Source organism: Haliotis cracherodii, unplaced genomic scaffold, assembly GCF_022045235.1.
Source record: "Haliotis cracherodii isolate W230 unplaced genomic scaffold, xgHalCrac1.p SCAF_10, whole genome shotgun sequence".
Lineage (NCBI taxonomy): Eukaryota > Metazoa > Mollusca > Gastropoda > Lepetellida > Haliotidae > Haliotis > Haliotis cracherodii.
The window spans coordinates 1105017-1129019 of record NW_027266265.1 but is presented as its reverse complement, the minus strand read 5'-3'; the positions used below and the strand labels follow the sequence as shown (position 1 = coordinate 1129019).

Below are 24003 nucleotides of genomic sequence, written 5' to 3'. Positions count from 1 at the left end.
GGCAAAGATGTGCTGCCTCAGACATTTCCCCACCCTCACCAACATAACATGGATGTCAGTTTGAGCTACTCTACAGACACCACACAGCAGCTGTATACATCTAGGAATGCCCAAAGCTCTTATTTCTTCAAAACCTATGATAAACAATAACCTTAAATCAACAAGTCAAAGAAAAAGTAGCAGTTTAAGCTTTGAGCTACAAGCTACCAGTTTAAGCTTTGAGCTACAAGCTACCAGTTTAAGTTTGGAGCTACAAGCTACCAGTTTAAGCTTGGAGCTACAAGCTACCAGTTTAAGCTTGGAGCTACAAGCTACCAGTTTAAGCTTTGAGCTACAAGCTACCAGTTTAAGCTTTGAGCTACAAGCTACCAGTTTAAGCTTTGAGCTACAAACTACCAGTTTAAGCTTGGAGCTACAAGCTACCAGTTTAAGCTTTGAGCTACAAGCTACCAGTTTAAGCTTGGAGCTACAAGCTACCAGTTTAAGCTTTGAGCTACAAGCTACCAGTTTAAGCTTGGAGCTACAAGCTACCAGTTTAAGCTTTGAGCTACAAGCTACCAGTTTAAGCTTGGAGCTACAAGCTATCAGTTTAAGCTTGGAGCTACAAGCTACCAGTTAAGCTTGGAGCTACAAGTTAAAGATGCTGACAGACACACATGTCTGTAGGTGCAGGCAGACACTTGTACTGGGCAATAACAGTGTTGTGTACACAAGTATTCTTGTCTGTAATATTCAAAATGGCTGCCTGGCATCTGGCATCATGCACACCTGGCAACAGGGGAGATAACCCACGTTGTCACCACTACTTCAGCAGACCATGGTTACGACAGGGACATAAGGTGTTTATCACAAACTATTTCTAAACTCACAGCTGCTTTACCATATATTATAGAAATTAACACAATTAACAAATATTATAACGAATTAACAGCTAAAGGGAACTGAATTGTTTTCCAAAAGAAAGTCATCATATTCATACTCCAATCAACCAATGTGGATTAACTCATCCCTGTCTCACTACTATAAACATCCAGATTTGTGAAATCCAATTAGCGTCCAATACGACTAGCAGTGTCTCACTACTCACACCAACAAGACGCGTCACCACACTGTCACTGCTAACTGTTTCAACCCTTGTTTAAATATTTCCTTTAACTAACTACCACAGTACTAAATACACAAGGTTTACGAATACAGCCACCACCTGTCCCTGGGAGTTCCAACCATGACCTACTGCAGTACACTCACAAGCTGACCCTCACTGTGCAATTATAGTCCGGGAACTGCAAGCTAGTTAATGTTAAGCATTAAAAGCAAAAAGTATATTAACATTGCACACATTTGAAACATTGGCTAATCAGTGTGAACAAACCACACACTAGATTGTCTGTCACACACACCCTCACACCCTAACACACACACACACCCTGCCACACACATACAAACACACATACAAACACACACCCTCACAAACACACACACTCTCACATGCAAATACTCACTGAAAGAGTGCCAGTGAATGGCAGCTAAAATAATTCAACAAGGACGCTTCAAAAGCTTCCACTATGTTCCTGGTCTACATACACTATAGGAAAACATGTCCAGCACGACTGAGACAAGAACACAATTATATTGAGAAAAATCCTAACTACACATCACTAAAAACTGACATGTTTATCACTTACAACTACACGAATAGATCTGTCAGAAGGAAGAGAGGGTATTCATCCATCCAGGCAGAGTCAAGTTCTGCAGACGTCTTGACCATTCACAGCTATGTTGTTTTGGGGTACAAAAAAATTCTGTGATGTCAAAGCAAAGCAATTTAGATTTTTTTTTGTATATAATGAAACACTTAAAAATTGCAATGCAATTACAGAAGTTAATTAAAAATGTTATAAATGTCTTAATCCCTTACTTAATAATTACTCTTTATTCTTACTGAAATAATTTATCAATGAACAGTGCATAAAAAACATTTTAGAAAATAATTGTATTTTCAAAGTGTTTCAGCACATAAACATTTTCATTTGCAAAGACTGATGTAAATTGTTTGTACATAAACTCCCTGTCATGTGAGCACATACACTATGTAGCTAGAAGACCCAGCCTCAAGCTCCTTCCGAAGCCGCATCTTTCAAAATGAGCAAGCCTCGTCACACCAACACAATAACAAGACTAAAATAAAATGTAATTTGTACAGTGTAAAATAGGCAACAGCAAAAGGGAAAACAATAGACTTGTCAATCATTCTGAGATCTACGTTATAGTCTTCAACACATAATATGCCATCACAATTATGCAAGGCTCATCTATATACAGCTGTGAGTAGTATCATATGTACAACTGTTTAACACTGTCTCACATCATTGGGATATAGCAGCATTGTGTAACACTGCATGCCAGCCCTGGGGATATATCATGCGAAATATCATCATATATATCATGTACGGATGACCACTATAGGATATATCATTACATACAGCTGATATATGATGTACCACAGTGCTGGACACTGGTTGTCATATTGTTTAGAGAGGCACTGACCACCAATGTCCAGATATAATATATATATATATATACATATATCACCAGTAAATAATACATTGTTTAATACGGCTGGCGTCATAACATTTATATTGCCTCTGACATCAATGGCGTATGTAACAGCTGGCATCACAATTTAATTGGAACATATCGGCAACCATAGCACCTTCACACTGCCGCAGGTCAGGTGTCAAGAGGTCACAAGTACCACGGGGAAGTGTGAGTGAGGTGTTACACCTGTTCCAGCAATCGTACAGCAAGGGGGGACTATCGGGCTTCACACATTGTGTCCATGTGGGGAACTGACCCTGGGTCAGAGAGAGTTATCCCCCTTCACTGGTGGCCATGGTCGTTGTGACATCGGTTTAACTGTCTTCCCTTCAGTGTAATCAGTGCGACCAAGGTTTTAACATCTACGAAGAAGCACTTGATTATTATTCTACATTTTCCTTCAAACTGTTTAATGTAGAGTAGACGAATCTAAGTCTGTCATTAACAATAACTTGTATACTAAACACTAGTTAGTCATGTTCTTACAACACCTTGTATTCTAAATACTAGTTCGTCATGTTCTTACAATAATTTGTATACTAAATACTAGTTAGTCAAGTCTTTTGGTGTTGTACAGACATAAAATTATGATGTGGGCTGTTCTAACACACTATTTGTCCATTGTAACAGACGCCGCATCTTGGCGGCATTCTGGTGCATGTGGTACGTAGCAGTAAAGGCACGGTCCCCGGAGGTTGAAGACACACGGAGGATGCAGCACCCACCACTATACATGCGCACATTGGATGTGATAAGTCAGCCTCGGTACCATCAATGTCACTACAAAAATATGTGCATAAAATATATATCCATAACATACTTTGATGCTTTTCATAAAAGCAAAATGCATATATCCTTTCATAACACTGCCAAGGCAGATCAACAATATAAGTTGAACTTTGACTGACAATTCTGACAAATAAACACTGCACAAAGGTCCTTTATACAGAAGTAAACAGAAGTAGAATAGTGTGTGAACCGAAGCGTATTACTACAGCAGGAGAAACAGGGTTGCAAATAGCTGCCTGTCTGGTGATATCAGTCGCCAGTCTCCTAGCCAGTCTAAAGATAGACATTTCCAATTTATTTAATATAATTTTAATAATACAATTACCATATTAATTTCTAGCCTTGATGTGGCCACATTCTCATGACTATTAAGTATCCAGACAATGCTTCAGTATTGGTGGTGATGTACATTAGGAGGGTACTATATAACTGGCTAGTGATCTGGGGTACTGTGTAAGAGTGACTCGTTACGTGGGCAGGATATTTCGAACCCTGCTTAAAGGGTTCCATTATGCCTTGTAATCAACACACTGGTGTCCTGAGCTTTTCCAGAGATGTTCTGTCTGGGACCTAACACAACTCCATCCTCCGCTGCATCCACACATGCACTTCTTCACACGTCGTAACCAGCATGAAACCTATCCATGAAACTCAATGAATCTTCACATTCGATGCTTTCAGACCTACGTCTGTCCATTCATTTGTCCACTGTAAAAATATATTTCATCTTTCATATGGGTTCTTGCTGAACGTTCATTTCACACTATACCAGTTATTCAAGTACATGTGAATTATATACAAATCAGTACCATGTCCATTCCTCTTAAAAGGAAGAGGTCACTGAAAGTCTTGCTTAGGAAGCCCTTTCTGGAAAAAGCCATACAAGAGCTTCAAGACACTTCCTGTTTGAAATGGGCAGCGACACTGGCCGACATTTTGTACGAGTCCTGCATGCTTGTTACAGGAGGCGATGGAACAGGTGTCTCGGGGCCATGGCCGTTAGGAATGTGTTCCATTGTGTGGTTGACAGTGAGGGGGAGGGGTTCCGTCATCCCGAGACCCCGCTGGGGGGAGGGGGCCTGATCTGACCCCCCGCTCAGGTAGTGGTGCTCCAAGCCCGGGGCCATGGGACTGGTGCTTCCAGGGTGGGAGGCCGTCAGGTGGTCTGGTTCCAGGGTATGTGTCAGGTTGATCTGCTCACCACCAGGTGGCGGCACGGCACCAAGGGCATCGGGGTAGACCGTGGGTTCGATCAGCGGTGGGGAAATGCTGGCTTCAGCAGCTTGGGCAGACGAGGAGGAGGAGTCCCCTGTGTTGGCACCTGAAACAATAGGAGAATATTGTGAAACACAGCTCTCGACGTCACAAAACTATCAAAATGAGCATGAAATACTCAAATCCCCCCCTAATATGACATGTCCGGTTGTGTGCAAGGCAATAGCCTTCAGGAAACAAGCACTACCACCATTTTCAGTCTAAGTAAAAAAAAAAAAATCCAAAAAATCCCAAACTATCCAAAGGCACCAGTTTACCACAAGACCTATCTATGTGCAAAGTTTGGTTAAGATATTTCTCATGTTTTTTTAGTTCTGCTCTGGAAATGAAATGTGACAGATGGATGGAAGGACAGACAGCACCCATTCCTATATCCCCCTTCCACTTTGTGGCGGGGGATAATTAACTAGAGCTTAGGATGTGCTTCTTCCCTGAGTAAGTTACCAGCTACAACTTCTACATCTTCCAGCAACTCACCTCCGAGCAGCATCTCCTGCAGCAGGTTGTCTATCTTGGCCATGCCAAACAGCTTGGCAAACTGGATCTGTTCGATCATCTGCCAAGTGATGCTCTGCAGTGCAGGAAGTAGCAGCAGGATCTCCCCGAAGCGCCCTCTGGAGTCGTATTGGCGGTCGTTGATGTAGTCCTCCAGGTTCACCTGCACCTGATAGCGGAAGGCTTTAATCTTCTGCTGGTCCGTAAGTCCCTTGGCATCTGACAAGCAGGAGGAGAAGTAATAGCACATGTTTCAGACAGGTCCAGCCTGCACTGTACCGAACATCATGCACGTCAAACATGTGGGAGGGAGGAAGGGAGGGAATATGTCTAACATGCAGGAGGGAGGGAATACGTCAAACATGTGGGAGGGAGGGAATATGTCAAACATGCAGGAAGGAGGGAATATGTCAAACATGTGGGAGGGAGGGAATACGTCAAACATGCAGGAGGGAGGGAATACATCAAACATGCAGGAGGGAGGGAATATGTCAAACATGTGGGAGGAAGGGAATATGTCAAACATGCAGGAGGCAGGGAATACGTCAAACATGTGGGAGGGAGGGAATATGTCAAACATGTGGGAGGAAGGGAATATGTCAAACATGCAGGAGGGAGGGAATATGTCAAACATGCTGGAGGGAGGGAATATGTCAAACATGTGGGAGGGAGCAATAAGTCAAACATGCAGGAGGGAGGGAATATGTCAAACATGCAGGAGGGAGGGAATACACCAAACATGCAGGAGGGAGGGAATATGTCAAACATGCAGGAGGGAGGGAATATGTCAAACATGCAGGAGGGAGGGAATATGTCAAACATGTGGGAGGGAGCGATAAGTCAAACATGCAGGAGGGAGGGAATACATCAAACATGCAGGAAGGAGGGAATACATCAAACATGCAGGAGGGAGGGAATACGTCAAACATGTGGGAGGAAGGGAATATGTCAAACATGCAGGAGGGAGGGAATATGTCAAACATGCAGGAGGGAGGGAATATGTCAAACATGTGGGAGGGAGCGATAAGTCAAACATGCAGGAGGGAGGGAATACATCAAACATGCAGGAGGGAGGGAATACATCAAACATGCAGGAGGGAGGGAATACGTCAAACATGTGGGAGGAAGGGAATATGTCAAACATGCAGGAGGGAGGGAATATGTCAAACATGCAGGAGGGAGGGAATATGTCAAACATGTGGGAGGGAGCGATAAGTCAAACATGCAGGAGGGAGGGAATACATCAAACATGCAGGAGGGAGGGAATACATCAAACATGCAGGAGGGAGGGAATACGTCAAACATGTGGGAGGAAGGGAATATGTTAAACATGCAGGAGGCAGGGAATACGTCAAACATGCAGGAGGGAGGGAATATGTCAAACATGCAGGAGGAAGGGAATACATCAAACATGCAGGAGGGAGGGAATATGTCAAACATGCAGGAGGGAGGGAATACATCAAACATGCAGGAGGGAGGGAATACATCAAACATGCTGGAGGGAGGGAATACGTCAAACTTTGAGAGAATACATCAAAGCAGTAGACCAGCTAATGGGTGATTAAAACAAATAATACCAATATCTATTGGGATCAGGTCTTCTGAGTACCTAGTCATACAACCATACATACAGATCAACTACATATCACTGTCTTGTCTGAATAATGAGTAGAATATTGTGTCACATCTAGACCTAAATGTTTACCTGGGTCGAAGAAAACAATAGCTTTGAGACAAGCAAACTCGGAATCATCAATCTGGACATCCTTCAAAGGCTTGACAAGCTCATCCAGAATTCGACATGTGACTCGTACAATGTCAATATCAGTTGTATTCCGCGGAATGATGGAGTCGTTGCCAAGCAACAGAATATCTTTAAGACTCATGGATCGTCTTGCCACCCCCAGTACTAAATGCTCCCCGGCGTGAGCACGTAACAACGCCACCTGCAAGAGAAGAGGCGAAGTAGAATCAAAGATAGAAGCATTTGAACACAACCATCATGCTAACCACAACTCAACAAGTCTCACAGTTTCTCAAAATGGTTCATATTAAACATGATCTTGGTGATAAGGAATAGAGCAGGAAAAATCAATGGGCAATTGTGTGAGTATGAATCTGAGAAGGTCTGCCCTGATGGTCACTGATCCCATAGTTTTTCATCAGTCATTGTGACCACCCAATCCCCAGTCCAGCATCATGCATTGAGGACTCATTTACCCCAGAGTACCCCAAATCCTAGTTCCATGGCTCTTCACTGCTGACATTTGGGTTCCAAAGAAACTTATGACCTTGGGTTCCAATCCTGATTTGGCCGGATCATGTTTCTAGGTCCATCAGCACCATGCCCTGCTCATGGATTTCACCAGAATGCTACACGTCTAAGACCTCATCACTATTGTCAAGCTAACATGCTGTGATTTTACTGAAATAGCTTACAAAGCGGAGTCAAACCATATTCTCTCACTCAGATGGCCACCAGTTGAAAACCTTCTACAGACTGTGTCCATGTGATGCCATTCTCCCATCACCTCTGATTTCACAAGAAGCACCTTCCAGCACCAGTGTTTCAGATCAACAGGTTTTACTGAGCAATAATAACGCTCTGATCAGATTAAGTCTATGTTAGTGTGTGGAACTACAACAGTCTTGTTGCTACGCCTATCAGTTTACAAACGCTACCTTATTTCTGTTAATATGTGGATACGAAATTTCCCATCAAATACGAAACTGCCCTACTTGCTTTGGGAATGACTTTACGGCAGCCATCTTGGTTTGCTCTAGACTGGTAGTCGAGTGACAACATGTGTGAGTGCAGAAAGTGTATTGTGTCAGCTGATGACAGCTGATGACACAAGTGTATATAAACCTGCGTCCGTCTCTTTTAACAATGTAGGTGTTAGCTATGACAGTCAAGCACTTTGCAGAATAACACCAAGTCATCACAGACCCTGAAGATGTCCGGGCTCGAACTCACCTGATCGTCCAGCGGCAGCTCACAGAAGCAGGGGATGTACTTGGCCCACTCCACCAGGATGAGGAGCTGCTGCTTCATCGACTCGCACACGTCGCTCACATTCGCCAGCTTTTTGGTCGATAAGTCCGCATTTATCGGGGAGGCAATCTGAAATAATAAGACCACTTTCAACTCTAAAAGCTTACAATGAAATCATCCTAAACACTTTCAGTTTGGTTCATTGCAGTGATTTATCAAACAGGCTGGATAGCGGTTGAAGCGTTTGCTTGCCATGCTGAGTCTCTCAGTTTGATTCCCAGCATGTGTACAAAGTCCATTCTTGGTGTGTCTTTTTGTGCTATGACTGGAGATCTTGTTGATCTCATTAGCTTTGTCATTATATTGTTATCTTTGTACATTCATCCCACCTTGTGTTGTGTAAACATGTCATGATATCATGAAGACGTTATCCATAGAAAGTGTCTGCTGCTCATCTGTTTGAACGAGACAAAAATGTTTTCTACACTTTCTTTTTCTGTCTGATTCAGTTCAAATCTGCAGCACAATCTGGTTCAGAATTACAGGGTTCAAACGCTACTAGTTAATTAGGACTACCATCACTGGCTGTTTACTTGTCTCCAGCACAAGCTTGTAGTCTCGGACTATCAGACGAGCATACATATCTAAGGCTTGACACAAGTTGATACATAGAGTGTCGACCCGTGAAGATCTGGGGTAGAATAGGTCTTCAGCAACCCATGCTGGCCGTAAAAAGTGACCATGCTTGTTGTAAGAGGTGACTATGCTTTTTGTAAGAGGCTCGCTGACTTGGTTGAACGTTATCATCGTTGGCCGCATGTCATCGTATCCCAATTGCGCCAGACTGGAATAGTGCTGAGTGCGGCGTAAAACAACAAACAAACATCAGGTGTCTGAAAAAAGGAAGAAACCATTTCTAACTCCACCTACCTGTCTGGACAAGATCTCAGCATTCAGCAGTGTGCTGACGGAGAGGGCTCCCGAGTTGGCGATGTCGTCGTAACTCGTTCTCCGCACACTGATCCGATCTCGCTCGTTCTGCACAGCTGAAAGGGAGATATCAATCATTGTCACAAAATCCTATTTGCATTTCACTTTCTATGAAGTTCTGAAAAAGCCAAAATGGTCACATAATGAGTTGATCTGTGTTGCCTCTAGATCACCAGCAAGAAAAGCCTGCAGTATGTTCAACACGAACCAAGAGTTTCAGCACTGAGCAGCATCAACATCAATGTAAACAATTACAACATGTGATCACTCATCCGACCACTAGCCATATCATGTGACATGCAGTTTACATGTCACCAGCTTCTCTTTATCTTCAAGTATGACGTGACAAAGTCAGTTGATCAACTCACGGAGAACTTGAGGATAAATAGCTGGGTTATTCTTGATCAGTGAACTGTGACACGTTCAACTCACGAAGCCACTAGTTGTACTGGTGCATGAAGGTACAAGACCTGATAACATTCTTCATTTCTACAGCTTGTGTGTATTGAATCATCAATTTTTTAAAATGTTTTTGCTGAAAGATTAATCACTGTGACCATGAAATGATGGTGTGTAAAAAGATTTCCACCAATCCCTGAATCTAACCATGCAACAAGCTTGTGTGAGTGAGTATGGTTTTACGCCGCTTTCAGCACTATGCCAGCAATATCACGGCAGGGGACACCAAAAATGGGATTCACACATTGTAGCCATGTTGGGAATCGAACAAGGGTCTTCCACCTGACAAGCGAATGCTTTAACCACTAGGCTACCCAACCACCCCCAACAAGCTTGAGGTTCTTGGGACTATGGTTAACCAAGCGAGACATTATAAAGTTTGGCAGCCTACCTTCTTTCTTCATCCCAGCTCGGAAGCACTTCTTGAGTCGACAATAGCGACACTGGTTGCGCTTGTCCTTGTCCACGATGCAGTTGCGGCTGAACCTGCAGCTGTAGACGTGGTTCTTGCGGACGCTGCGGCGGAAGAAGCCCTTGCAGCCGTCGCAGCTGGCAGCACCATAGTGTTTACCTGTCGCCCGATCTCCACAGATGGCACAGAACTGACTGATGGCGCCCGCCGAGTTCGGGGAAACCAGCGACTGGACAGCGCCAAGAGACTGGGCATTGAGGTCTTGTGAATCTGTGGACGAAACAATCACATATAGAGGCTGATAACTAGCTGTGGACAAACAAACAAACAAGTGAGTATGGTCTGTAGCAATATTCCAGCAATATCATGGTGGAGGACACCAGAATTAACCCGGGTCTTCCGTGTGACGAGTGAGTGAATGAGTGAGTGAGTTGGGTTTAACAACGCTTTAAACAGTATTCCAGGTATATCACGGGGTGTCAACTTAATGTGGGAGGAAGCCCGAAGTGATGCAGGTCTCAGACATTTACCAATTTGGTGAAACCCACGAGCAAGGGTATGGAGTGCTTACAAATCTAGAAACAGAATTGGGGACCACCACCCCCACACTCCTGGGACGAACATACGCTTAAACCACTAGGCTACCCAACTGCCCAAACACAGAAACAGGCTGATAGGTAGCTGTGGACAATACAAACACATATAGAGGCTGATAGCCAGCTGATGAGTCAGTGGCTTCTAAATTTTGATTTAGACAGTATTTCAGTTCATGGGAAAAATATCAGGGGGCGTCCACTTCGTGTAGGAGCAAAGTGAATCAGAACATAGATGTTTGTAACTTTGATGAAACCCATGAGCTGAGAGACTTAGGATAAGCAGATCCTGGCAGCTAAGGGATGTAACTCTGCTCACTTAGTTGAACATTAGGCCACTAGGCTATCTGTGTGCCTCAAGGTTCAGGAACATGGGGAAGGATGTGGAAGAAAACTGTTGTACCCTGTGTTTGTTTGTCGTTTTACATAACACTTGTCAATATTCCAACACCATGAGAGCAGCCTGTGAAGAATCAAGTCTGAACCAGACACATCAGTGAGTGATATAATTAGCAATGTCCTGCCGTGGGGGAATAAAGACTCCCTGTAAACCATGTCACCGAATCTGACCATCCATTCCATATCCGCTTCCTATGACCAGCATTTGTTCTTGGGGACCGAATCCATCCTCAAATCCCCATGTTTTTTTCTTGACCCAGCAGTACCAAGACCCGATATCTAACATTTCAAAGTATGTGTTGCCATGAACCCAGTACAACTTCATGTTTTCTGGACAAGACTGAAGTAGACCAAAACATCAGACCCACCAGTGATAAAGCATAAAAGAACATAGATTTTAAATATAAAAAACTAAAACCTACAAAAGAACATACCTTTTAAGTTTAAAACACTAAAACCTACCATAATATTCCCAAGGACCCACATCGTGAATGCCACATTGTTGCAACACTGAGTACAGCATTGTGGGATTCAGACAACACGGATCTGTCAATCCCTATTGGTTGCTCTCACTAGTGGACTAGTCTCTGCTCAGCGTCCCCAACTCGGCACCCATCCCAGAACTCCCTGCCCCACGCCGCACTGACTAAACACATTCCGACACCTACCTAGCAAGCAGCCTCATGTCCAGTGATGAGGATGATAGCGGATTAACTACTGTAGTAAACATTTAGCATTATTCAAGTTTGGGGCAAGAACTTTATAAACTAGAGCCCTAAATAAGTATTTTATAACAGTTTACAATAGCTCAAGAAATCTCTGAATGAACATGAGATAAGACTTTTATCAACATGTCTATTGTTATCCAGTACAGATTTCAGTGGTTTAAGATAACAGCCCTAATTCTGTATACAGGACTGTGGTTTTCTAACTGTCCTCAAGGGGGTATTGTTTCGGGTTAAGCTTCAGTTTCCTTTTATCATGTTGAAGATGCAACTATCAGACACAAGTGTTAAACAAGCAGGCAATCTCCGCTACCTGTGGGAGATGCGCTGTAATGTCAGAAGCATTGTCAGAATCAGTGTCATATGTCAACGATAACAAGCACCTTCTTCCCAGATTACCTGCAAACTTCACAATAATAATGACCTAGACGATAAAAGGGCAAATGTTTACACAAAAACCAACGGCCGCCAAAGTTGAGAGGACTTAAGGAGGAGCAAATGAGTTCATAATCTCAACTCAATGAGAGTGTAAAGTTATCTCCCTTGTGCGAGACGTATAATACTTTTGGCAAAGATGAGTGATTATTTAGGCTACAGGATGCTGTGATGGGAAGCTGCCTACAAAACTCCCTTCAACCAGGGAGAAGTAATCTGTGGCTAATACCACATTTTGTTTGTACACAATACCACAAGAAGCTTTGGAGATTAAAATTCTCCAATGACAAGTGAGTGAGTGAGTGAGTGAGTGAGTGAGTGAGTGAGTGAGTGAGTGAGTGAGTGAGTGAGGTTTATGCTACTTTTAGCACTATTCTTTTCAAAACTGCTTATGCGCCATGTGACCTCTCTTGGCACACACCCCTGAGGCCTGATGTATACTGAGATAGGCCCTTGGCACTGGTGTCCTTTGCTAGGTTCCCATGCAAATCTGACAAGCTGTGAATGGCATGACATGTGCAAGAAGTTGGCATCTGTGACCATCCCAAATATGAGATGAATAAATAGCTTCTTAAAACAAATATTAGGGTTGTTTCAAGAGAACGAAAATGTTTATACAAACAAACATAATAAATTAAGGCTCAATGCTTATATTGCTTATATGCTCTGCTCAGATTTGGGGGGAGGGGGGTGGGGGGAGAGAAGAGAAGGTGAAATATTGAGTGAGTGAGAGTGAGTGAGTGAGTGAGTGAGTGAGTGAGTGAGTGAGTGTGACTACTGCTTGAGGCACCATCAGCAGTTTCACATCTATCTGCAGTGATACACCAGGCCGACCTCACCACGATGGCCAGCACACACACTCTCACACAGATGACATTATGGAGGTGTTCATCAAGTCTGTCACATTAGTCCTCGTAATCAGAACCATACCCTGGCCACCTACAATCAGACAATCCTTGCTGGGGGTGTAATAGAACAATAGGACCAGTTGATAGGACAGTGCACGTAGTCACACTGCTCTACAGGCCAGTACACAGAACCCACGTACTGCCAGGGCCACAGATAACAGGAGGTATTGCCAGGCCCTCTTATCACTGTGATAAGTCTCATCCTCGGTGAGTGAGTGAGTGAGTGCAAGAGAGAGTGAGTGAGTGAGTGAGTGAGTGAGTGAGTGAGTGCAAGAATGAGTGAGTGAGTGAGCGAGCGAGTGCAAGAGTACGTGAGTGAGTGAGTGAGAGTTGTGCAGACAAACCAGTGGTTGTTAGCATGAGCAACAATCCACATCATTGGGATACATGACATACACTACCCAATCCCAATTTTAGTTTATTTGTGCGTTAGAGACAATTGTGTTTCTTATCATGTAATCTACTCAATTAAAACATGTTATTGTTGTTTGACAACTCAGCAAGTTGCTGAACTCCACAATAGTGAAGCCATATTACGACTGCCTGAAAATAGTCTGGACAGGACAAACCACTTTTGTACATTGAAAAGGAACCAATCACCAAGCTTGAACACCTGATCCACTTGGCCACTAGTAAAGGTCTTGTTTGTCTCCTAGAAATCATCTTCAATGTAACAGAAATGTCAAACCCTCAATTAAGGAACCTTCGACACCTGGTGTTGACTGCACAGATTAGACATCAACAGGTTCACTGTCAGCTGGGGATTTCCTAAAGTTTGTTTAGCGGTAGACAGTGATTCAGGTTCAAGGATCATAATCAGGGCAGTTGTGGGATTCAAACCTGTTCAGCCTCACAACAGATCTGCAACTCAGCACAAATGTTTAGATTGGATGCACTAAAAGAATATACTGCGTCAACAGATGCACAATAATATTCCTTGTACTTACAATGTATCAAGAGTAGTTATGGGTGTCTGTCATTTCCTCCATCAATCATTGCCACTGTCCACATGATCATTGATTCATTCCAGGCTCAGAAGGTAATTATCACAACATACAGTACACTACACCATTTTATTACTTTACAGGACCCTCATTTGGCCTGCAAGGACCCTTAGACTTCATTATAAGGGGTTCCCTGGACTCCCTCTTTTGTAAGACAAGGTAAAACCCTGGCAACTACGACTTGAAGCACTGGGCCAGAAGACTGCATCTGGGAGGTGGCCATGACGCTACTCGATCAGGCGAGCATCCACGGCACCACATAACAGTAGTTTCTTGAACATAATGAAGACACATGGTTGAACTTGAGACTTCGAAATGTAATACAATGTTTGTTTATGCTGACATGTGTAATGTAACAGCTACTGTAATAATGTCAATAGCTCCTCCATGTTGCGATGTAATGCTACAATATCAGTACGTTGATGAATCACTACAGCCGAGGTCAAAAGAAAAAAGGATATCTCAAATAATTATTTGGCAAACTTGTAGGAAAAGGAGTATTTTTATATATTTGGAAATAAGAACAAATCCCCTACAGTTAATAAATAAACCAGAAGTTGTCATCCATATACATTTTCTAACTTACTCACCAACTTCTAAAATGCAATTCAAACAAATCCCCTGCAGTTGTCTACAATATCTTTCGTTTTTATCCTTAATGGACTTAAAACAAATATTCATCAGCTACATGTCCAGGGCCTAGTGATATATACAGGATTGCAACGTATGTCACATTTCATTTCTAACAAAGCCAATAAAGGATAAACTTAATAATTAAACTTAGGATTCTGAAATGAATAATATTAAAGGCAACGTGGCACGTCTTTGACCTGTAAAAAACGTCTCTGAAAGACACCAAGTCCCAAACACATCAAAATAACCACTGTCAGCTTCCAGTTTTATCTCCAACACAGCTTCTGACAGATCATTAAAGCAAAGTTTAAATTCATGCTCACATGCCAGGAGAACCGTGATTGCCGACTGGCCGATGTACAATGTTCGTCAGTGGACCTTTGCCATGACAAAGTACAACTCGTATCTTACCGAGTTCTTCATAGATGATTTCGCCATCAGCCGACTGAAGCTGGAAGCGGGCTGGGTAGTGGAATTTGGTTAAGAACGCCATGGTGAAATCCTGCCTCTACAGTCAATCGGAACTTCGATTTGGGTGATGTTATTGAGGATATTGGTGTTGACTACATAACTGTTGTGATTACCGCCTCCCTGAACGATGTGGCACCTTATCTACATCTACCTGCACAGTACACTCTCCATCAGGGGCCGTCTCACAACTGGCACGGCCATTTACCTAATTGGTGACCTTGGCATCAAAATCAATGCTTCAAGGACATTGGATTGATCAGAATTGATAAACTTTCTAAATAAGATTACGTAGTTTCTTAATTTTCTGTTTAAACTTTTGATACTTTCACTTGTGTTTGTTGCAGTGATAAGAAAAAGACAAACATGTATGATATGAAAATAAAAATTAGTGTTTTAGTGTAAATGAGTAAAAGAAAACAAATTAGAATCTAAAATATTTATTGCAACATGTTTGTTCAATTCATTTGATAGATATCTAATCTTAAACAATTTTGACATCTATTGTTGAGACAGTCCCTTTAGTCATTCGCATAAACAAATCCTATCGAAGAGCATCAGGGGTGATAAGTGTTCATATCAGCTGGATGGCCGCATCCTAACCTTCATATATCTATATCTATATATATATCTATATATATATATATATCTATATAACAAAAGGCCGAAGTAAATCTGAAGCATTCATTGAATTGAAATTAAAAGTCACCCCAAATCAAAAGTGAATATTAATAAAATGCTGCAGTGCACACTATCACACCCTTATCTAGGCGGGATGTGAATAATTGTCCCAGGAAGACCAGTGGTCGATAGCGCAAGCAACAGTCCACAGCCCCGGTGCTCAGTGACACACAAAAAGTCAAGTGACATACCGTAACAAAAGAAAACAACATCATTCAGCTTGGGATACGGAGAACGTATTCTGAGAACAGCTCCTCATAGCGTTTTCTGGGTCTGAGCATGACTCCCTAATGGGTCTGAGCATGGATCTCTAATGGATCTGAGCATGGCTCCCTAATGGGTCTGAGCATGGCTCCCTAATGGATCTGAGCATGGCTCCCTAATGGGTCTGAGCATGGCTCCCTAATGGGTCTGAGCATGGCTCCATAATGGGTCTGAGCATGGCACAGTATCACAGCCACAAATGAGAGGTGGTCTTCCATGAGAAAGTAAGTAGGCTTTTTTCCCCTTCTATCCCAGCATCCCTGCCTAGAACAGCCAGAGTGGAGGAGGGAATGAAAGCAGGTCCTGCAGCATGTGGAACACCCGGCATGACTATGTAGGCCACCTCCCCACCCTGTCGTTCATGTCATCAATACATGAACATTCAACACCTCGCAGATCAGTGTGTTCATCCAATCCCCATACTAATCATCCAATCCCCATACTAATCATCCAATCCCCATACTAATCATCCAATCCCCATACTAATCATCCGATCCCCATACTAATCATCCGATCCCCATTATGATCCTTGCAATCACCATTCCCCACATACACATTTCCCAAACCCCTAAAATAATCCATAAAATCCCTAGTTTGCGACAATTTGTTTCCAGCATTTTTGGGATTCATTTTTTAAAAAACCCATTCCATCCCCAAATGGACACAAACTGATCGGCCCTACGTGTTTGGAAAATACATTCATGACTGTCCTTAATGACCATGACAGAGTCAGAGAGGAGTGAGTGACGGCCCATCTAGGAAGCCCATCTACACCCGGGGCAGTGTGTGACGTAGACAGGGAGGTCTACAGCATGACTGGATGCAGCAGCACGACAGCCACCCAGTGAGTGCCGGAGCACACCGTGATAACATCAAGTAGCCACGTCCTTGATCAACTCACTGCTGTGCATTAATTCCTCTTTCGAATAATGAATCCGTACTGGCTATTTTTTTGTAACGAAAGCAACTTTGTGAAATAACTGTATTTTCAAATAATGGCTGAGTGAGGGTTGATCTTGAAATAGTACAACCATGAAAGAGAATGTTTCTTGTAATCTTCCAGCTTTTGTCATGTCAGCCTGTAACAAGCATAAAATACTCATATCCCCCGCCAATATGATATGTTCGGTTGCGAAGCAAGAAATATTGTACTTTTTTCAAATGAAAGTCGTTCCTATGGAAACTCAAAATTAACTTTTTAATGGTCCCAAACTATCAAAAGGCACCAGTTTACCCCTAGACCTATCTATGTGCCAAGTGTGGTTAAGATATTTCTCATGGTTTAAGATATCTCTGAAGTTCTCCGTAAACGAAATGTGACAGACGGATGGACGGAAGGACAGCACCCATTCCTATATCCCCCTTCATCATTGGTTGACAGATTCTGCTATGATGCACCCTTTCAAGGCACACTGACATTCAACCTGCCCGTGCCTGGACTGTCACTGCCTGATCCTTGTCATCTCTTATGATTGGAATGGAGTAGTTGTGTTCTCATTCCCCCCTGAGCTCCTCCATCACAATACCGACTAGCCATCAGTGTGAGCAGCCACTGTCTCGGACATGGGGTACTGGGGTCCAGTCCAAATTTACCACCTGGGTACCTGTCCCCCTATTACCCGACCCTACCCAGGTACCTGTCCCCATATTACCCCACCCCCTATTACCCGACCCTACCCCGGTACCTGTCCCCCTGTTACCCGACCCGACCCTACCCAGGTACCTGTCCCCCTATTACCCGACCCGACCCGACCCTACCCAGGTACCTGTCCCCCTATTACCCGACCCGACCCGACCCTACCCAGGTACCTGTCCCCCTATTACCCGACCCGACCCGGGTACCTGTCCCCCTATTACCCGACCAGACCCTACCCGGGTACCTGTCCCCCTATTACCCGACCCTACCCGGGTACTTGTCCCCCTATTATCCGACCCGAACCTACCTGGGTACCTGTCCCCCTATTACCCGACCCTACCCGGGTACTTGTCCCCCTATTACCCGACCCGAACCTACCCGGGTACCTGTCCCCCTATTAAGCGACCCTACCCGGGTACCTGTCCCCCTATTACCCGACCCTACCCGGGTACCTACTGAAGGTCTCAAGAGTTGGGAACAAATGTCTGATTGGGAATTTTTTTACCACTCTGGTCAAAACTATTTAGATACAGGTATCAAACAACAGATCATGCGTACATTGGAGTTAAATCAAGCTTTATCTTTACTCAAATATATACAAGTCAAAAGGAATGCGTTCATCACCAGAAAGAAACGCGAACTTTAGCAACTTGAAGTGTAACCACTGAGCTATTGTGAATTGTTATCATTAAACAATATACCCCCTGACTAACCACGGGTACGGGTAGTTGTATTGGTACCCAGATCCTACTCTAAAACCACCTGACCCGAGGACCCGTGGACCAGAGGACCCGAGGTACCCGTCCCAGCCCTGCCAAGGTCCTATGATGTTTTTGCATCACAGAAAGATTGACTTCAGAGAAATAACATGTAAAGCACATTTCTGTTTGAAAATCCCTAACTGATTCATGCCAGATATTTGGCAAAAAAGCATGAATCATTTTCAATTTGAAAGTCTATCTATGTTTGATGGTGACAAGAATCAGTTAAATTTCACTAAACTCAACACACAGTATTATACAATGAACCACATGAAAGACTCCATGTATCCCAGAATGCCTGTCATCTGCACTGCTGACATCCTGTGAGACAGCCAATGAAATCAGAGAACACAATGAGACGGCCAATGAAATCAGAGAACACCAATCCCACAGAAACAGTTGCAAAGGGTTTCCTATGGAGAATCACATGCACTTCATGAATCAGCTGTAGTTGTCACTTTACCATTGACTGCCAGGAAACATCCGGCCTACCCCTTACAAAGCCATCAAACAAACCAGCCTGGGGGCCAAAGCTGCCTGCAGCTGACTGTGACTCATGACGCGGACAGTAAAACGTACGTGTGTGTCACAGCAGACATTTCAAGAGTGAGTGAGTGAATTTGACATAAGGCTGCTTTGAACAGTATTTCAGTTTATTGTGCTGCGTCAGCTCGCTGTGTATGGACAGCCTGAAGTGTAGCAGCAGGTCTCTGATGAAAGAAAGACATTGTCCTCGAACATTCTTGAAAAAACCCAATGATGTTTCTGACTGTTGTCGAAAGAAGAAGAAATTGACTGCCACAAAAATAACATTGCTGCAAGGTGTTTTTCTTAAAAAAACAACATAATGGCTCAAAGTTTGTAGGTGTAGATGAGAAACAAATCCTATCTGGAAACAAAATCTCAGCCACAGTACATCTGGACTTGATGGTGACAGGTCATGGTGGCTCTTGCTGCTTAGGAGCAAGTGGAGTCAGTTTCCCCAACACCTGTCAGATATATAGCACTGTACACAGTGACACTTCTTCCTAATTCTCGTATTTCAATTGGGAAACAATTATCCCAGACATCTGACACTGGAAAAAATCTGTCCCCAACCCAAATCAGAACCCCCACTCACCCATCCTCCAAACTTCCCCTTACCTCCCCACCCCCCCGTCAGACTATGTTTTTCCTACCTACCCTGCCAGTGCAGGTGAAGCATACTCATATCTTGTGTGGCGATTGTTGATGCAGATAAGATTGCACGTTTCCCACTTGTACCCTCTACATTCAGACCTAAAACTTATTTCCTTTTGGTAAAGTAATGAAAATATTACTGCAGATTTATACCTTGCATTCAAAATTGAATCTAAAGTCTGGGTTTAAAAAAATATTTTTCAGACCGATAAAAGAATGAAGTGTGAAATATCAGAAAGAAATCAATGTCCTGTTAGTATTTTTTTTCAATATTCAACGTATCTCTTAATGTGTAAATGAATCTTGTTTTAAGAAACTGACAACATGTCCCGAGAAATTGGCCAATATTGGCAGCTCAAGTGATATTTAACCTTGATCCTCTCTTGTTATCATCCTGTGTGTGATAATCAGTAATATCAACAGGTCCAGCCCTCTGTGGGAGATAGCATGTCAACCGGGATGTATTGTATGTTAATACCAGCCTCCGAATCTCGCCCATCACATACCTCCAGGCTCAGAACAGGCCTCAACATGCACGTCAAATTATAGGTCTGAAATATATGTGCTGTCTCTTAAATATACCCACCGGGGTCAACCCTGATATATCAAAAAAGCATATGTTAATACAACAAGTAAGAGGTGGAAGAATCCACTTGGAAATATTTCTGTGACTTTTAAATTTGATGTTGAATATAGTTCTTAAAGTGAATTTTAATCCACATGCTAAAAGTGAACTGAAATCCACATGTTAACAGTGAATTGAAATCCACATACTTAAAGTGAATCGAAGTCCACATGCTAAAAGTGAATTAAAATCCACGTGCTAAAAGTGAATCGAAGTCCACATGCTAAAAGTGAATTAAAATCCATGTGTTAAAAGTGAATCGAAATCCACATGCTGAAAGTGAATCGAAATACACATGCTAAAAGTGAATTGAAACCCACATAACTACAATTAATATTTTGTAAGGACTGAAAATATTTAGGACATAATGAATTACTTCTATGTTCATCCCACCCACCTCATTACCAAAAACACCTGAAGTTTGTTAAATAACATATAATACAAAAAATAGAATGCCTCTTGCATCACAGTTATAATATTTTAACTGACGAAAATCTTCTAATTAACTTATTGTTGCCAGAACTAAAGACTTTTTTATATAGAATAAAATTTAAAATTAAATTAAGTTTTCAATCTTTGATCTTTCATCATCATATTTAAGTCATAAAATAAGTAACTACACTCCCCCCAACTACGTCTGTCTGTGACAATCACATTATAAGCCTCAACAAGCAGCGTGGAGAGATAAGTATTAAACAATATGTATTGTAAGTCTGGAATATGTGACATCTGTACCGCCAGATTGGAAACACTATCTCTCAGCACGTGGACAACAATGGCCACTCTACCTCATCACTTATCTCCGGACTAATCCTCACTAACCCAGGCCACGCCCCCTAGCCACGGCCACGCCCCCTCGCTTGCAGCAATCAACTGTCATACCTACACTATCACCTAACTGATACACCAGTCAAAAGTAAAAACTGGATGACACCAAGTCAACCATTTTGAAGATGTTGAAAGTATCCCGTCATCTAAAGATCTTTACCCTTGCATATTAATATCTATAACATTAAATATGAAATTAATATTCATAAACATATACATATTTATATACTAACATGGGAAATCATACAATGCATCATTTGTTTTCATCTCTGGAATATGTTATTTTGGAACTATAGACAGACATTGTTATACAGTTTTTGTACAAGTAATAATCCTGTCTGCACATTCGCTGATTCATAATGTTTGTAGTCAACCAGACCATGAGTAGTGGGCATGCCTCCTAAGACTAGTTTTATGTACTGAGGTTATGTGTAAGTTGTTTGGGCCAGGAAGGTATCGGGGTGAAACATGCTGTAACACACCAAGTTCTGCCACTGAGGCTCACTTCCATGGTTGACATATATCACTTTTTGTTTTTCCTTCTCATTTTTTGGAAATATTTTCACCATTTTCACTCAGTGCCTTTGATGCGACTCGTTCTGCCTGAATATGGGGCAATTCAATGTCTGAAGTGATAGCCGGACATACACTGAGTGTTTGACAGGAAGAAAATACTAAATCAATGTAATTGGTGTGAAAACTGCTTGTTCAGCATTTCTAACCAGTGACAAAGAAACCAATGACAGGGCATTTTCTTGATACAATCTACTTTGACAGGATATTATATTGTTACTAAATTTGAAAAATATCTTTTGAACAATTGTTTGATAGGCATTACTATGAAGTTGGCGGATGACAAAGTAGACACAATTTATGGATAACAACTTCTTTAATACTGTGAAAAACGACGTTTCGGTATAGATCCTTATGCCGTTGTCAAGCAAGACTCCATAAATTGTGTCCTTTTTGTCATCTTTAGAACATTTTGATGGACAATGTCCCAAGAAATGAACCGATCTGAATATCACCACATATCTACATACATACCATATACCACCTAATAAGCGCCCCGCTTTAATAAGCGCCCACGGCGATATTTGCTAATATATTGGCTAGTGACCAATACCAATTAGCACCCTTACCGATTGATCAATGTACACAAGACTTATTTATTTGTGTATAATATGTGTGTTATATGTATCCTTAAAGGGGAAGTGTACACGCAAAAATCACTTTCTTTTTCTAAACAAAACGCAATTTTAGAATTAGTTAGTATCTGTGTTTGAAAATATACACTCATTTTTTTTCACAGTGAAAGTAGGAAGCTCACAATAGTGTGAAAATGCTATGCTGTTATGAGGCCTTCGTTTTTCGAGCTAAACAGGCCTGAGTTATCCCCCTTAGATTATGACGTAATTGGTGCCAATTCAACTTGGTCCCTGTCTATTCTCAACGCAAAAGATATCAAGTACCAGTTTGCGGTTAAACAACATGGCCTACGATACACTCCGGAGCAGTGGTGACTCAGTATAACACTATGCTGGCTGGCATTGAGACGCTGAAATCACACACCTGTACCTACACCATGTGAAGCGGCTCTAACAAAGCATGATGACGTCATAATGTTTATCAATTGGCACCAATGACGTCATATCGCAAGGGGCATAAGCCTTGGTGTTTTCGTTATGGAAATAGAACACTTGGTAAATGTGAAAAATATAAATCATTTTAATGCAAAAAATATGTTAATTAATTGTGATATTTATATATTTTTGTCTATGACACTTCTAGGTTAACACTTTTAATGTGGAAAGAGTGCAAGAAAAATAGGTTCATTTCCATGTGAACTTGCCCTTGAATTGTGGGAAATTAGATTCTGGAAAAATATATCTGTCGAAAATAAAACATTTCAGGCTGTCAGCATAAACCACAAAATTTACAATCTATTAACCCTGTTGCTTTTCACCAAAATAATATTCTAAAAAGAGCCCCCTATTTCTAATTTTGAGAGTCCCCTGGGCGCTTTTTATGTTGAATACGGTAATATCATTAGCTGAGAACATTATTGGGGTCTTTGACAGGCATTTGGAAGAAGGTGAAGACATGAACTGTTCCTGGATAACTACTCCTTCATTGTTTGTTACAATGTTGCAGACCTACTGCTTGCCTCCTCATCCCATTTACCTTGGTGATGTAGCCTGGAAACACTGTTACACACAATACACATGTTATAGAAAACTAAGTATCCTGTCTTTATAGAACACTCAGTTGTACTTATCTTCAGCCTAAAGATAGTACGCAGTGTGTTGTTCTAATGACCAGTTCACCGACAGTCTGAAGAATCTGACTACATGAGTGAGTGTGAAAGTGAGTGAGTGAGTGTGAAAGTGAGTGAGTGAGTGTGAAAGTGAGTGAGTGAGTGTGAAAGTGAGTGAGTGAGTGTGAAAGCGAGTGAGTATGTACAAGTGAGTGAGTGTGAAAGTGAGTGAATGTGAAAGTGAGTGAGTGAGCCAGTGTGAAAGTGAGTGAGTGAGTGATTGAGTGAGTGAGTGAGAAAGAAACTAACAGGTTTAGTCCACTAGTACTTCACTATTGTGCTGCTAAGTTTGGCAAGGACTATCGGACTAGTGCCAGTTCCTAACGCTGATAATGCATGGAGCAGGGTGGTGTATCGCGGTGCCACTGTACATACACAGGATTAGACAGCAATCAGAAGAGTACCGCAATACAAGATGCTGAGTCGTCAGTTTCAGCTTTAAAATATATTTGTTATTCTTATTTTGGGGTACATTTCATTACCTGTACCCACAGGCACCAAGCATATTCACAGAGGAAGAACATAAAGATCTTT

General features: G+C 42.2%; 1 protein-coding gene across 4 annotated transcripts in view; it reads right to left on the bottom strand.

The window, feature by feature from the left end:
- Positions 1–494: 494 nt before the first annotated feature.
- The window catches only part of LOC139453953 (hepatocyte nuclear factor 4-gamma-like), an 85333-nt gene continuing 61824 nt past the window's right edge, over positions 495–24003 (bottom strand). For 3 of the 4 annotated variants that reach the window (XM_071235399.1, XM_071235400.1, XM_071235398.1), the window contains exons 3-8: positions 9993–10283; positions 9083–9198; positions 8135–8281; positions 6863–7103; positions 5140–5376; positions 496–4708 (exon numbers count right to left, since the gene is read on the bottom strand). In XM_071235399.1, coding sequence (XP_071091500.1) covers positions 4278–4708; positions 5140–5376; positions 6863–7103; positions 8135–8281; positions 9083–9198; positions 9993–10283 — 1463 coding nt within the window. In that variant the 3' untranslated portion in view covers positions 496–4277. Of the gene's footprint in view, positions 4709–5139; positions 5377–6862; positions 7104–8134; positions 8282–9082; positions 9199–9992; positions 10284–24003 lie in introns of all 4 variants that reach the window. The other variant, XM_071235397.1, reaches the window with a different exon arrangement.